General features: G+C 44.6%; 1 protein-coding gene and 1 long non-coding RNA gene across 9 annotated transcripts in view; one reads left to right on the top strand and one right to left on the bottom strand.

Annotated features, from left to right (window-relative positions):
• Positions 1-14159, top strand: part of LOC122184511 — a 62623-nt gene that overhangs the window by 25653 nt on the left and 22811 nt on the right. The window lies entirely within an intron of this gene.
• KSR1 (kinase suppressor of ras 1) overlaps positions 1-14159 on the bottom strand; it is a 56582-nt gene that overhangs the window by 23257 nt on the left and 19166 nt on the right. For 5 of the 8 annotated variants that reach the window (XM_042879483.1, XM_042879484.1, XM_042879485.1 and 2 more), the window contains one exon: positions 7006-7146. In XM_042879483.1, coding sequence (XP_042735417.1) covers positions 7006-7146 — 141 coding nt within the window. Of the gene's footprint in view, positions 1-4173; positions 4506-7005; positions 7147-14159 lie in introns of those variants that run through there. The other 3 variants (XM_042879489.1, XM_042879486.1, XM_042879490.1) reach the window with 3 other exon arrangements.

Raw genomic sequence — 14159 nt, 5'->3', positions numbered from 1 at the left:
CTTTTACAAGGAGGGCAGAGTACAGCAGTTACCCAGGACATGAGCCTTGTACCCATACAGTTAGTCCTCAGTGGAGTATGAAATGGTCTATTAGGCCTTCATACAACACCCCCCCCCCAAGAAAAAAAAAAAAAAAAAAAAAAAAAAAACAGCATATACTGAATGTGTGATTCAAGTTGTATCAGGGAGGAAGAACTGACTATTTTTACTTACCCCAAATTAGCTCTCCTGGTTGTGCTAGTATAGACAAGGCTTCAGTGGAGAATTCCAATTCCCTACTGCAGGAGTTATGAGGAATGGCATCTGGGCTCAGCCCTGGCTCCTATGAGCACATGCTCACTGCTCCCCAGGGACAGTCCACAAACACAAAATTGTTCATCTCCACCAGTACAGATGGGTGGGGATGGTGGGGAAGGGTTGCCACAATGGTCTCTGAGCAGAGCTGAGTCCTGCACAGCAGCTTTTGGAGCCCCACAGGTCCTTCTCTCATTCCCACAGGAGCATAACCAACATCACTGACACAGAGAACCAAGCCGACATCTTTGTCCCACTGCAGCTCCACAGTTAAACCACAGAACTGCCTGTTCTTGCGAGGCTGGCGCTGTTGGTTGTTTTTCTTTTTTAAAGATCAAACTGCTGCAAGGAGGAATCCCTAGCTTTCACTTCATTTTGCAAACCTTCCTAGTTTTAGAGAAAAACCTTAAACCTTTTAAAAAATGACAAAGCACTCTAAGCTACTGCCTTTTTACAAGTGCTGGGGCATCTCTTCCTTTGCGGTGGAGGGCTTGAACTCTGTCACCCCGAGGCTGACCAGTTTCACTTCCGCCAGCAGCACTGTGCTCTGTGCCTCAGTGCATGCAACAAGAGACACTGCATGGAAGCCCAGGCTCACTGCTGGCTTTGCTCTCCATCCTAAGTGTGCTTGCACCCAGGCACACCCCAACAGTGCAGCCTGCTGTAATCTCATCTCCGTCCTGGGCCAGCACACAAAGTCCAATCTACTCTTTTGCTCAATAGTTTAATTTTAGAAAGACAGAATAACAAGTTGTAGGAAAGTATAAGTACAGAAAAGGAGATTATATTTAAACAGCCCCAATGACCTTGAGTTGGGAGAGCTCAGACTTTCTGAACCTGCTGCCACACAACAAAAGAAATAAGCCTTCAAAGAGGGGGAGGGAGGGGAAGTAAGAGGCTTTCTTTAAAGAACCACTCGTGTTGTACATATACAGTGGCAGAGTATAAAACTGGCCAACGTGAGCCCCTAAGATCAGCCTTACATAACTTACCTGTGTTATCCTCCCAGCCAGCGTGACAGCGATAAGGGCCACCAGTTCAAGATGGAGCCTAAAACATGCCCCACTGACGCTGATGCTCTGGCTCAGCTGTCGAGCTGGGCAGATGTGGGCTCCAGCCCCCCACTGGTGCAAGTGCAATTCTGAGCACTTCAGAAGCAGTTACTGCCATTTTTCAGCACTGACAGTGAGCAATATGGGCTCAACAGACTCATCTTCCCCTCATTCTTCACAAGTGCTGTGGCTTTAAAATAAACGCAGCTTGTAGGCTTGCATTAGGGCCAAGCTAAGTGCCATCTCTCCAGGTGCACCTATCCTTGCCTACAGAATAACACAGCATGCTGCAAGATATTCACATACTGCTCTAATAGTAAGGCAACATTTATTGAAGGGGAAAAAAAAAATACATCTAGAAACTGCTGCTTTCAATCTTTCAGCACCTCAGAACAGCACCAGCAAAACTTACAGCCTTACTCACATAAGCTGTGCAGCAGAAACAATGTTAAAAAAAAGCCCAAACCAGGAAGAGAGCTTCTCTATAAAGCTCGCCTGCTTATCAGACATAGAGACTGTGCACTTTGTAGCATCCATGTTTAAAGGGGAGAAAAGCAAACCAGAGCATCCCAGAAGCCATCCAAAGGTTACTCTGAATTAGCCAGAGTGAAGAGTTCATGATGGCATAATGTCTTTAATCTTGTCTGGTGTCCAACTTAAATCCTTGAAACATGGCAAAAATGCTGATATCTAACACAGTGGATGAGGTATTTTTGGTAAAGATTCTTTAGTGCAGATAAGCCTACAGAGCTAATGCTGCTGGTGCTTGGACAAATCAGCCTGACCTGCCCCTCAACCTAGTAGACACGGCTCTTCCTGTAAAGACAGACAGTTGACAAGGCCCCAAGTGCCTCCTCTTAAATCAATACGTTCTCTCACCAGCCATCCTCCCATAAAGCAGCAAACGTTAGAAGAGAAAGCTCATTATGTAAGGTGCTTAAATTCCCTCTGATAGCTCTAAGCAAAGCACATCAGGATGCTCTTAAGAACATTTTGTGCCTGATGATTTTTCCTTTGCTCTGGTTTACTGGTGTCCAATGAAGAAGTTACTGAAAAACCATTCTGTTCTTAGATTTCTGAAGATTTTATGGGCATTCTGGAATGCCTCCCACACTGAATTTCTAACTTGAATTCAATTGTATGTACAGGCCATGGCTTCGCTTAACATCTTCACCGTTTCAGCTCTCACACAATCAGTGTGCAGAGAGAAGCTGACCTGAGACTGTCAGGGCAGTTCCACTCTGCTCTTTGCAGACAGGAGCTGTAGCTTTTCTGTAGGAAGGCAGGTGCACAGCTGCAGCATCTCACTGCAGTCCGGAGGGCGCGTGAGCCTCCCTGACCCCGTGCCATACGTGGTTCAGTGCTGCGAGGGCACCCGCCTGCCATGGCAGGGCCAGCAAGCCCTGACAGCAGCAGGGAATGGCTGCTTACACTGGGGAGCGGCCCTCAGCTGGCACATGGTGATGAAGTACAGGTGCACAAAGCCTGCATGACCGAGTTCATTCGCATGCACATTCGATTCGGGATCTCAGCTATCTAGCCATGGAGTCAGAGCTTCTGCTGTCAGAGCCATGGAAATCCCAGACAGACATCCTTACAGGAGATGAGAGGACACACCTGTGGAAACCTGTCAGGGTTAGGCAGATCTGCCTCTGGTATTCCCCCAACCAAAGTAAAGACGGACACACAGAAACGCCACCCCTTTCCTCAAACAACTGATCAGCATGATCCGCTGCAACCTAGAGCCCAGTCCAACCAGCAAAACCATGGGCCATGGTCTAACAGTGTCAGTGCTGCACTGGGGCTCATCCTGTACAGCCTCTCACAGGGACAGCAGGAGACTCTTAACTTCATTCTTACTCAAGGCACAAACCTTTTCTGCTCTGCTGCTGTGTGCCACGTGCTGCCCCTGGCTTGCTCAGGAACCAATCTGCCCCTCCCTGTGCAGGACAGTTATGTGTCCTAAAAACAGCTTTCCAGACTTGATTGATTGGAACCCCTGCTACACAGTGAGCAGGGCTGGTTCAGACATTCTTTGGGAGATAAAGAGTGACTGTGTTTCTAATTTACTTTTTAAGATGATGACAAGTTATATGTGGGAACAGAATATTGATGTTTCTGGGAAGAACAAGAGAAAAGGCAGAGAATTTTTTCTATGCTAAAGAAAGTAAGCTAATAAAGATTTCTTAATCACTTTTATTTGGAAGACATGCTGCAAGCCCAGAACCCAGTAAATAGCTCTGCAAGAAACTCCTTCAATCAGCCTGGGAATGAGGCTCACATCCTCTTTTCTTCCCACACTCCTCAACTCCAGCTCTCAAAAGGAGCATCACAATCCAGAACAGTGCATGTTCCCAGGTGCGTTTACAGAGCAACTTTCACCCACTGAAGACAGCTACATAACTTTCTGTAGATTTCCTTGACCTACATTTTTTCATTCTCAGTTCAACTCTCTCTTTTTCCCAGTTTCAGTCCACCATATTTAGCTATACATGCACCATTTTTGTAGTAACTTACACACACACACAGCTAATCCTCCTCCAAAATTCCTAGCCAAAAACAAGGCATTTCCTAGAAAAATGCTGTATTTAAAAAGAAAAAAGGTCACTGAACAATATTAGGCCAGCTCCAAAGCAGAACCTCCTCTACAGTAGCCTCTGTTTCCTATGATACAAATCTGTCTGGCAACTGATTAGAGGCACAGTAACAAAGAAACAGAAATAGCATGAGTTAGGGCGGGGGGTTCCTTCTTTCCTTACCCCTCCAAATCGTGTATTCACAGACAGCAAACAGGATCACAAAGTCAACACTTGTATTTACCACCTACCTCCAAGTTTTCTAGGTCCACACAGAACAGCCCTTTCACTCTGCGCAGCACGACTGGCTGACTGTTATCCATGTTCACAGGAGCTTGAGCTGTCACCCAATGCCATAAACAGTGCATTGTTATTACTATAATCTCTTCCAGAACTAAAGGATTTTACAAGCAGTCATTATTCTTGTTTTAAATATAGGTTTTCAAAGAAAGAAAGGAGCCCGACAACAAGACAGCAATTATAACAGCAAGAGCTTTCAAGCTTCACAATGTCTAGAACAAGTCACTGGGCAAAAATAGGCTTCAGTCTGGACTAGAGGAGTCAGCAGATATTCTAATTTAGAGCTGCTGCTCTATTTCTGACAGGAGAGCCAGGGAGCTTCAGTACTTCCCTGCATGGCAGCTTTATTTGGGAGAGAGCTGGGGGCGGGGGAAAGGAAGGAGGAGGAGGTGGGAGAGGGTGAAAAAGAGCATTGTTTCTCTAACTGCTGAGCTAAAAAACTGCTTTGCAATTAGGCTGTTTTTCAAAGGTGTTATGTCAGAGATTAGCACAATCTTGCAGTGCTCCCTCCAGTAATCCTAGAAATGCAAAGGAAACCAGAACCATTTAGAAAAGCAAAGAAACCCAACAAAACAACAAACAGCCATGAACTCAGGCCTTTCTCCTGAAGCAAGCAGTGGGCCACAGGCAGGCCCTTCACCTGTGCACGCCTCCACTGTACCACCAGACCTCAGAGGTGGCCACAGCAGGGCCCTCTTGCAGCTGGAGCTTCACATTTTATTATCACAGATAGGAAAGTTCTCCAACTCTACAGTTAGTTAGCAACTTTTTCAGTCAGTTTCAGAGCCTAAAAGTCCTAGAAAAAAGAAAGCTATGTGCCTTACATGGTAAGATTATTACATTTGTGAGGTTATTTTTCTCCCTGTAGTGCTGAAACCTAGTATAAGTATTTCAGTTTTACAGACAAGCTGTCGGACTCTTAGAGATGTTCGGTGATTCCCCAGAGTAAACATACAGCAGCAGCAGAACCAGAGATGGGGCCCGAGTGCATCCCCACTTCCACTGTCTGGCCTACTCAACTCCCTCTTTAAGGGCGCCCTATGGCTGCTGCCCCGTCACCTCACTGTGCGTAATGCTGAGGGCAGCCATTTTGTATTTCATAATAGCTCATCTATTCAAGCACCTCCTGTCAATGACTGCCATTTTCAAGTGACTCATCTGAAATGTTGTTCACATGCATGAGATCTGAGCAACAACAGGAATGATCCCATGACACCTCTAACATTTCTGAAAGAAATGCCCATCATGGACAGACATCTCTGCTCAAAAATCACTGTAAAGACTAAATGTATTGCCCAGCTAATCTAAACACTGCAGGAGCTCTCAGCAGCTACATGAAATGGATGCAGAACTTTTAAAAAATAGCCACAGACTTGGAATCATGGAGCAATTTCATTAAATGTACACCTTGTATTTCTGACCCACGGAACAAAAGGAAAAACAGTCCATACCTTGGTCACTGACTGGGAGAAGGTAACAAGCACAAATAAAAAGAATGAACAGTTGGAAAATGTTCTCTTCCTGACTTGGATCAAAACCAAATTTGCTCACCTTCTTTAGAGACTACACGTACAGAAGGACAGTCTCCCTGAATTATCAGGATGTGGCAGATTTGAATTATCCACCTCCCTTCTCCCTGTTCACTCCACCTCTTCATCCCTTCCCCCAGTTCTGCAGGCACCACACAAAGGATTTCAAAAAGAGCTACAAAGACATTCTTTTAGGCTCAAGCAATTCCAGTAACCCTAGAAACCAACAGTAGTTGTGCGCCTGGCAGTTTGGCCAGGGGAACAGGCTGCTTTTCTGTTCTCTCACTGTCTCTGCTGCACCTTCAGCTGTGCCACCCAAACCCTCACTGGGCTGGAGGACAATGTCCATTCTAAAGCATGACGTTTAAAATAAACAGTAGTAAATACAAGGTACAGCTCTAACTCATTTCACCAGAACCTGTTCAGTTATGTCAGGATCAATCTGGAATAACTTTCATAGAAATCTGCTCCATTTTTCATTTAATCTTTTTACAGGCAGATTCCAGATGAAGTCAAAGAAATCATGGCTTGTGTAAGGATCAAAGGAAATTGAGTGCAAACACTGAGCCAAAAAATGTGAAAAAAGAATGGAAAAAGCCTTTTCTGTTTTGTTTAGCTGCCAGTAGAATGAGCTCTACTTATACTACCATTAATATTATGCAGAACAGAACTTTCCCCAGTACAGAACAGCATAGATAAGTCATGCACAGGCCAAACCCAATGAAACAATCTGAACCCTGAGGTTCTACTTATCACCTAAACAGAGGCAGGATTTCAGACTCTTAAAAAAAATGTGTCCAGACAGGAGCTGGGGGCGTTGGCTTGTCTCATCATTGCTGATTCCAGCAAGAATATCAGATTATTCTGAGCAGTGAAAAGGTCTCCAGTGGTTTGCATTTTAAGAATGAAATGATAAAGAATCTGTAAAGATCAGAAATGTTCACGGTCTGTGAGCATGAACAGCTGATGCTGGCCACCACACAGAACACCAGAGCAGTTATGCATTTCATTCTTTCGCACTGACGCAATGCTCTTTGGTATCAGTTTGAACCAGACTTCGCTCACAGGAGGAGGCTTTTGTGTGAAATAAAACCAACACGATTATTTGTTTCTGAGTAAAGACTCCCACTCTGTCAAAATCCAGACCACAGCTTCACACCTGCCCAGAAAACTTAACTCAAACCCAGCAGGAGCTGGGAAAGTCACGTATGAGGGGGCAGGAAGGTTCTGTGCTGATGGCTGCCTTCTCCTTACCTGGACAACTTCTTTCCTCACATTGACAATGTCTAACCAGTCATTGAATCTCGGGTAGCTGTTGAGCTCTGCTGTCCTGTCATTCAGGGGCACACTCAGCTTGCACTGCCGCTGTCGGTGGATGTAGTCAATCAGTTTCACCTGTTGGAATCCAGAAAGCAAACCATTAAGTTCCTTGGGAAAAGCTGTCATCTTCACAGGCTTGCACAGTACCAAGGCAAAGGAGATATTCGTCTGTGGGCTCTTCTGTGATATAATGATGACACGTTCTTACAGGCGCTCAGAGAAGCTCATACATGGAAGCATTTACCTCACAGAGAGCGTCTTTCCTCTTCAGTATTTCAGGAGAAGGTAGTGCAGAAGTTTCTCAGAGTTATGTTACATATGCAGAAGTTTCCCAAAAGCATATTGCACATTCAGTGACTGATTTCAAGCAGGACCTCCTGTATCCTTGGTACAGAGGCTCAGCAGAGCTTCCTTATCTCCTGGGTTCAGCAACACAGCTCTTTCTGGTACCTGAACGAACTGCAGGCCAGGGGTATCCATCAAGAAACACTAGCAAGCTTAATAATATTGTTACAGCTTGTATCAGTAGGACCCTGTAGGGCCCGTTCCTGCAGGACACAACGCCAAATCCGTATCAACAGAAGTCCTGGGCAGCAGCTGGGCATCCTGACAAAACATGAAAGGGCATCCCAGCCATCTGAAACAATTAACTACATTCAGATTAACGGCACTGCACAGATAGATGCAACCTCATTCTGGATGCTGTGGGCACTGCTAGTGTAACGTGCCGGATTCCCTGACCCACTGCTCCCATATGTTTGCTACACTCTCTTTCATCTGGCCTTCATTTGGACTGAAAAGCCTGAGCAGGAATAAGCAGTGTACCCAGAGATTCCAAAGCCCGTTATCCGATGGGTATTTCTACCACAAAATCAGCATTAAAAACAGTATCTTCTTTAAAAAAATGAAAATGTAAAATTTATTCCAAAACTTTGGTTGCCCATCTCATGCTTCATGCACAACACAGAAACTGACATCAAGCACAGAATATAAAAACTACAAGAAGGAATATAATAATTTGTACTTTATGTTTGCTTATCAAAACCAAAATATTCTCAAAAGGTTTTTCACTGTCTCACACATTCCTACGGGGGACACTTAAGCTTCAAAACCTTCCTAACAAAACAGTGCCTCAAAGCAAGTTAGCTGATCCATGATTTATAAACAAAAACGTGTCCTTAGTCAATAAACTGTAGCATTTGGGACAAGATTAGACTATAAATGAAAAAACAAACACAAATTCTTTGTCCACTAAAATCTCTCTCCTCTTGAGCTTCCGCTCAAAGTATTTTTATTCTCTATCAGCACTGAGCTGATGGTGGGCTCACAGGCCCGTGCTGCTGTCCCCATGCCAGCGGGGGACAAGAGAGCTCTCGCTCCTTCAGCGTAGTGCCTTGTGCTGCTGTGACTGCGATTCTGAACGCTGCTGCAGCTTGGTGTGCTTGAACTCATTCTCAAAGACTGGCTGTCAGCTGAGCCCTCCTGCACAGTTCTACCTTCATCTGTATGCAACTCTAAATCAAGATGTCTCTGCAGCACGCATGCTCTGTTCCTCCAGAGTGAACCTAGTGCACACAGGGCACACAAGATGTCTTGGCTGGCTTAGTCACGATGTTCTGCTTTCTCACTGTCAAGTGTTTTCACCTATCCATTAAGGTCCCCCATTTGCAGCCAGGTCTATAATGATCCTGAAGATGCTGTACAGAGTATTTTCATGCTAGCTGCTTGGTTTTTTTCTGCTACTCAGTGTACTTTTCCCCACCTCGTGCCTTGGCTTTATGTTATAGACAGTCTGACACGCTCCAGCCAGCTGGCCCGCACTGGATATGGTGTGACTGAAAATCTTCCTAATAATTAAAATAAGTCTGTGCATATCTGGAGTAGAGGTAATTCCCTCTGTTGGGGGAAGGAGCTGGAAATAGTACACTCAAAGCAATTTTTCCACAATTTAGATTGAATGTTGCCATGGATCCTACCTAGGATTTTTGCCCATCTTCCCTAAAACTCCTTTGTTAACGAGACCGGATTTGGGTTCAATTCCACTCAGGATGCTTGGTTCTGCTCTTACTGCCTCCAAACACTGCATGTTTGCATCCTTATTTCCCCAAAGAACATTAGGCAGAAGAGATTAGAAAGCAGGGAATTAGCTGTGGGTAAGGATAGGAACAGAACAATCAAAACCCTGACAGAAGGGATGGGAACTAGAAGTCCGGGTAACAAAGCACACAGCAGGAATGGAGGCGATAGGAATGAATAAATGGTTTGAAAGGAAAGGGAAGGGAGGTCTGTTAATGAGGGTCAGAAAGAAGAACTTGCAAGAAGTTTGAGGACTACTCAATAGCCCCCAGTATGCCAAAAGTCATCCTACATAAATCAAAAACAGCACAGCTTCCAGGCTGTGCAACTGACATGTCATGGAGAACGGAGGGATGACAGAAATCACCCAAGCATTCTCTTTACTGGAGGCCATTCCAAGTAAGGTTCAGTGACTGCGTGCACTTTGATACACAAACAGCAACCACAAAATCCAGCCAAAGGCAAACTAGTCAGCCACAGCCAGTAAGCCACAGCAAGCAGAATTCCCAGGGTGCTGCCTTATGTTACTGCTTCTTTCCCCAGGTCACCTCACCCCTTTGCCACTCCCGGGTATTCCTCAAGGTTGCCGAGGGCCTAGGGAAAGGTTGGCGAAGTGATTTCAAAACTGGTACAGGCAGCCATGACATGCCAGCCAGTAAAAGTAGCAGCTTGGCTCCTCTGTCTGTAATGTTATTTCAGTGCAGCACCTCCCTTCAGGCAAGATCTATTTTCCTGGAAGAAGGATGAGGTATCAGCATAGTCTCTAAAGCCCGAGTGCCACATTTAGTTGGATGCAGCACTAATGATATGCAGATCCCTTCAAAGTAGCGCATGACCCACTATAAAGCAGGGAACTGCAAGCACTGACTGTGGTAGGAAGGGGTGGGGGAATCTGTTCCAAAAACCACAGTGGAAGGCAGAATGAACTTAACATCTATTTAGGGGGAAAAAAAAAGTTAAGTCAAAGACATTTTCCAAATATATATATATATGGCCCCACATGAGCTTATTACAGTGCAAATATCATGAGAACTGCATCCTGCTTTAGACCAGGATACTGCTGAAGCACAGTCACTTTTCTCACATCCCACGCAAACGCTTTTCTCACCCATGTCAGTTGCACAGTTGCACTGACAACACCAGAACCATCGCATCAAAAATGGACCTTGACTGCAGGGAGCTGAGCCACCGGCACCTGCTGTGTGACTGTGAGCAAAGTTATCCATTCTCTTCTGCCCTGCACACAGCTCTGCCTGCACAAACTCCCTGCAGCAGGCACAGCCTTCAGTTACTTTCACGCTGCTTAAAGAGTGTGGATTCAAATATTTTTATCTGAGAAGGTTCACCCAGAGCATAACCTCCTAAAAGGACACCACGGAGAGGTACAGATTTCAACAAAACTTTTCTTCATCACTGGATTTAGCAGAAATGTAATCCTCTAAAATGAAGAAACAGTCTGAGTATCTCAGTTTGCCAAGTCTGGTTTTCCCATGATAACTCCTTCACATTTACTGATTTCCCCTCTTCCTATAAATAGTATATTTGCATTCTTTTCCCACCCTACATGCACCACGCTTCTTCCCTAGGATGGATTTCATTTTGTTATTTCCTGCCCAAACTTTTAACTCGAGAACAGTTAGGCTTTAATAGCTGAGCTGTTGCAAAACCCTTTTCTGAGAATATAATAAAACTTCTGGGTTCAGTGACGCACGCAAGAAACCCACAAACAACATGCAGGTCTCCAACCACAAACTAGACGGAGAGATAAAGCCAATAGCAAGCAATTCACTGCCTGCTTGCCAAACTGCACAGCCTACTCATCACAAATGGCAAACCCCATGACAGAAGCAGCAATACTCCAACTGCCTTAAACCCACAGAGATGGGAAGGAAGAAGAACAGAGACAGGATATGGAGCAGCTGGAGCAAATTGCTGCGTACAGGGCGTGCTCCATTAGAGCCCTCCTCCTTCTCTAGTGGAGTTGATGGTGAGAACATCCAGTTCTCTTTCTCCTTAAGAGTTACACATAAAAAATTAGGTGTCATGCATCTGGGAGTCATCTATCTCTCAGAGCTTACCTTGTGAGCTGCATTTTGTTCATATTTAGAAAATGGCAGCCTACTTCAGAAGTCACTAAAAGGCAAGTGCATTATACCTGATGCAACTCTTGTACACAGAGAAAAAAAATCAGTCTGGTTTCAAAGCAGTTGATCCAAATAGCTTATTGTAATGGTTTTAATGCTCACATCTTTGAATGCTCTACAAATGCAGCAAGATTATTTTCAATTTTAAAAAGAGAAACTGAGGCCTAGAATGAAATTATACATTAAAGAACCTGGGGACAGTCAAAGGTACTCTGACAGGGACTCTACCATACTAAAGTAGCAGCCAAGATTGCTTCAGAATATCAGCAGTTTGAGACTGTTGAGAAAATTGTATTTTCACAAAGCCTATCATGTTTTCCTCGCTGATGCCTTCAGCTTCTCAGATGACCTGAAATGTACACAACAGACAGCTGACATTAATCAACAAATCAAGCACATGTGAAACAGCAGTTCATGCTTCTCCTGTCCTCTGAGATGAAATCTCATGGACTCTGGCAGTGCTTGGAAAGACAATTAACGTGAGCTTCCACCAATACTTCCACTTACTGCCTTGCAATTACACAAGCTAGTGGCTGAAGTTCTAAAAGAATCAGATCAGTGGATGACCCAGCTCTTACATGCAGCTAAAAAAAAAAATGCAAATCACCTATATTCTGTAATCAGGAAGGAACTCCCCTACTAACCTACAAGAACAGGACCCAGAGGGCAAGGTGCACTCACTGAAGCATCAGACAGCAGCTCGTGCTGCAGCAGAACACTGCGTGTGTCCCTTGCAGTACAGGAGGGGCAGCATTTCTTCCTTTGGAACCACATCTTCTGATCTTGGAGCTTATCTTCATGTGGACACTGGGGAGCCTAAGATCAGACATCTAAAGGCACCCAGTGAAAAGTGGATTTGCTTTACACCTTTAGCTGACTCTTCTCTGTTTTCCCCAGTGCCAGTATATAGACTAACCCTAATTCAGACCCCAAAAACCTGGAGCAACCTGACTGCTAAAGAGATCAAAAAAAGTCAGAATCTGACTTGCCAAATTTATCTCTGAAGTCATACTCAGAAATCATGTGAGAAACTGATTAAGATCTCAAAAATCATTCAGAGACCAGCAGTCTGTGAGTGCACTTCAGGAGATGTTTTCAAAGTCATCTGATCTGAAGAAAGGTGCCGCTGAGTTGCTCCACGGAAATTTAAGAACTAGGATTTCATTTTTATAGAGTAATGTATGCAGAAATATTATACAGGAATATATTATACAGAAATGCTGTGAGGTCTACCCCATAGAATGCACATGGAGCAAGGAGCAGAAGGATGGAGGATCACAAGACTCAGTGTCTAGCCTCAGCTCTGTGAGGATCTGCAAACACAATGCAACCCACCCCACAAGCACTCATGAGCTCCACTGTTCAGTCAACCATCCTAAACAGTTCTGGTTCAAAGCAATGGCTTGCAGAACTCTTCAACTAACAACAAACCAACTGTCTTTGCAACTCCTACATACCACCCAACCTACCACTGAGCTGTTCCTTAGCTCAGCTCGCCTGAAGCAGCTGACTCATCTGAATGCCTCCTGGCTATCTGAATTGTTATCATCTGATCATGGTATCACCAAGCAGCATCTGAAGACTCTGAAATTCTCCTTTGCCCTCGATGTTCAGAGAAGTAATTTGTTGTGAGCATAAGAACAAAGATACCTTATGGCAATATGGACTGTTCTCTCTCTAGTAGGAAGAGAACTGAGCCAGAACTGCCCCCTCTTGCTTGGCTTAACCACATCTGCCTGATTAAGTGGAGACAGCAGGTCTGTAATCTTTTAACATGAGGCGTTAATTTAGCAGGTAAACCTGATCTGAAGCTCTTCATTAAAAAAAAATTGTTCAATTGCATAGAAAACCATCCTTCCCATCTCATCTTTCATTAGAACACAGCTGAAACAGAGTTCAGGTGGTGAGTCAAAATCTCATAAACTTCAAAGCTATCTTGAATCCAGTATGGATTTCAAACAGCTTTTTTCAAGGCAAGCACAAGAGCTGCACGAGAACAAAACATACAACACAAAATAAAGAGATGGAAAAAAACATTTCAGGAAATTACTTGTATCCCAAAAGTAGTTCGCTCCATTTCTCACGTGATTTTGCCCTCAACAACAAAACTGAATACACTAAAGAGTAATATTTTGACAATCTTCACCGGACATACAGGAGGAGAGCCAAGTTCACAGATGAAACATTACAAAATGGCTGGTAGAAGATTCATTTATTTGAGATGGTATCTGAGAAAAGGAACTCATATACATGTCGGACTCTGACCCACAGTCAGCAGAATTCACATCACGTACCTGAGCCCATCTGCCCCATTCAGTGGGCAGGCTGCTGAGGGCGCAGCACTCCCGTACCAGACTGAGGCCCATCCAACAGTTCTGGCTAAAACTCACTTCCTGGCGCCTGTCTCCTTTGAAAATGACAGTTTGCAGAACAGTGCCACTGTTTTGAATGTCAAAAACAACTGCATACATGCAAGACCCCAGGCAGTATCACTTTTTAAACAATGAGAAAGGAAGAGGAAGAAGGGTTAAACACAAGTTTGCACAAGTCAGGGAGCAGTTTTAAAAACAGGTCAGATTTTTCAGTCCTCTGATCTCACCACACCAGATCACGGCAGCAGTGACTGCTAGGGAGCTTCTAAAAAACAGAGGAAATTGGAATGACAGGAAGGACAGGAAGAAGTGCTCTGAGAGACAGCAGCACCATGGCACTGCACTGCACTGCAGGTCACAGCGAGCCACAGCGAGGAAGCCGCAGGAATCTGCATCAGCTGAGGATCTGTGCGTGGAATCTCCATGCCAGCCTTACTTGCAGCAGCTACAGCAGAGACATCTGAGAGCCTCCCACTTCTGCGGAACCCAGATGTCT

Source organism: Lagopus leucura, unplaced genomic scaffold, assembly GCF_019238085.1.
Source record: "Lagopus leucura isolate 7727_CA_CO unplaced genomic scaffold, USGS_WTPT01 Super-Scaffold_100024, whole genome shotgun sequence".
NCBI lineage: Eukaryota > Metazoa > Chordata > Aves > Galliformes > Phasianidae > Lagopus > Lagopus leucura.
Note: the sequence above shows the minus strand (reverse complement) of the source record. Positions and strands in the feature narration are given on the sequence as shown.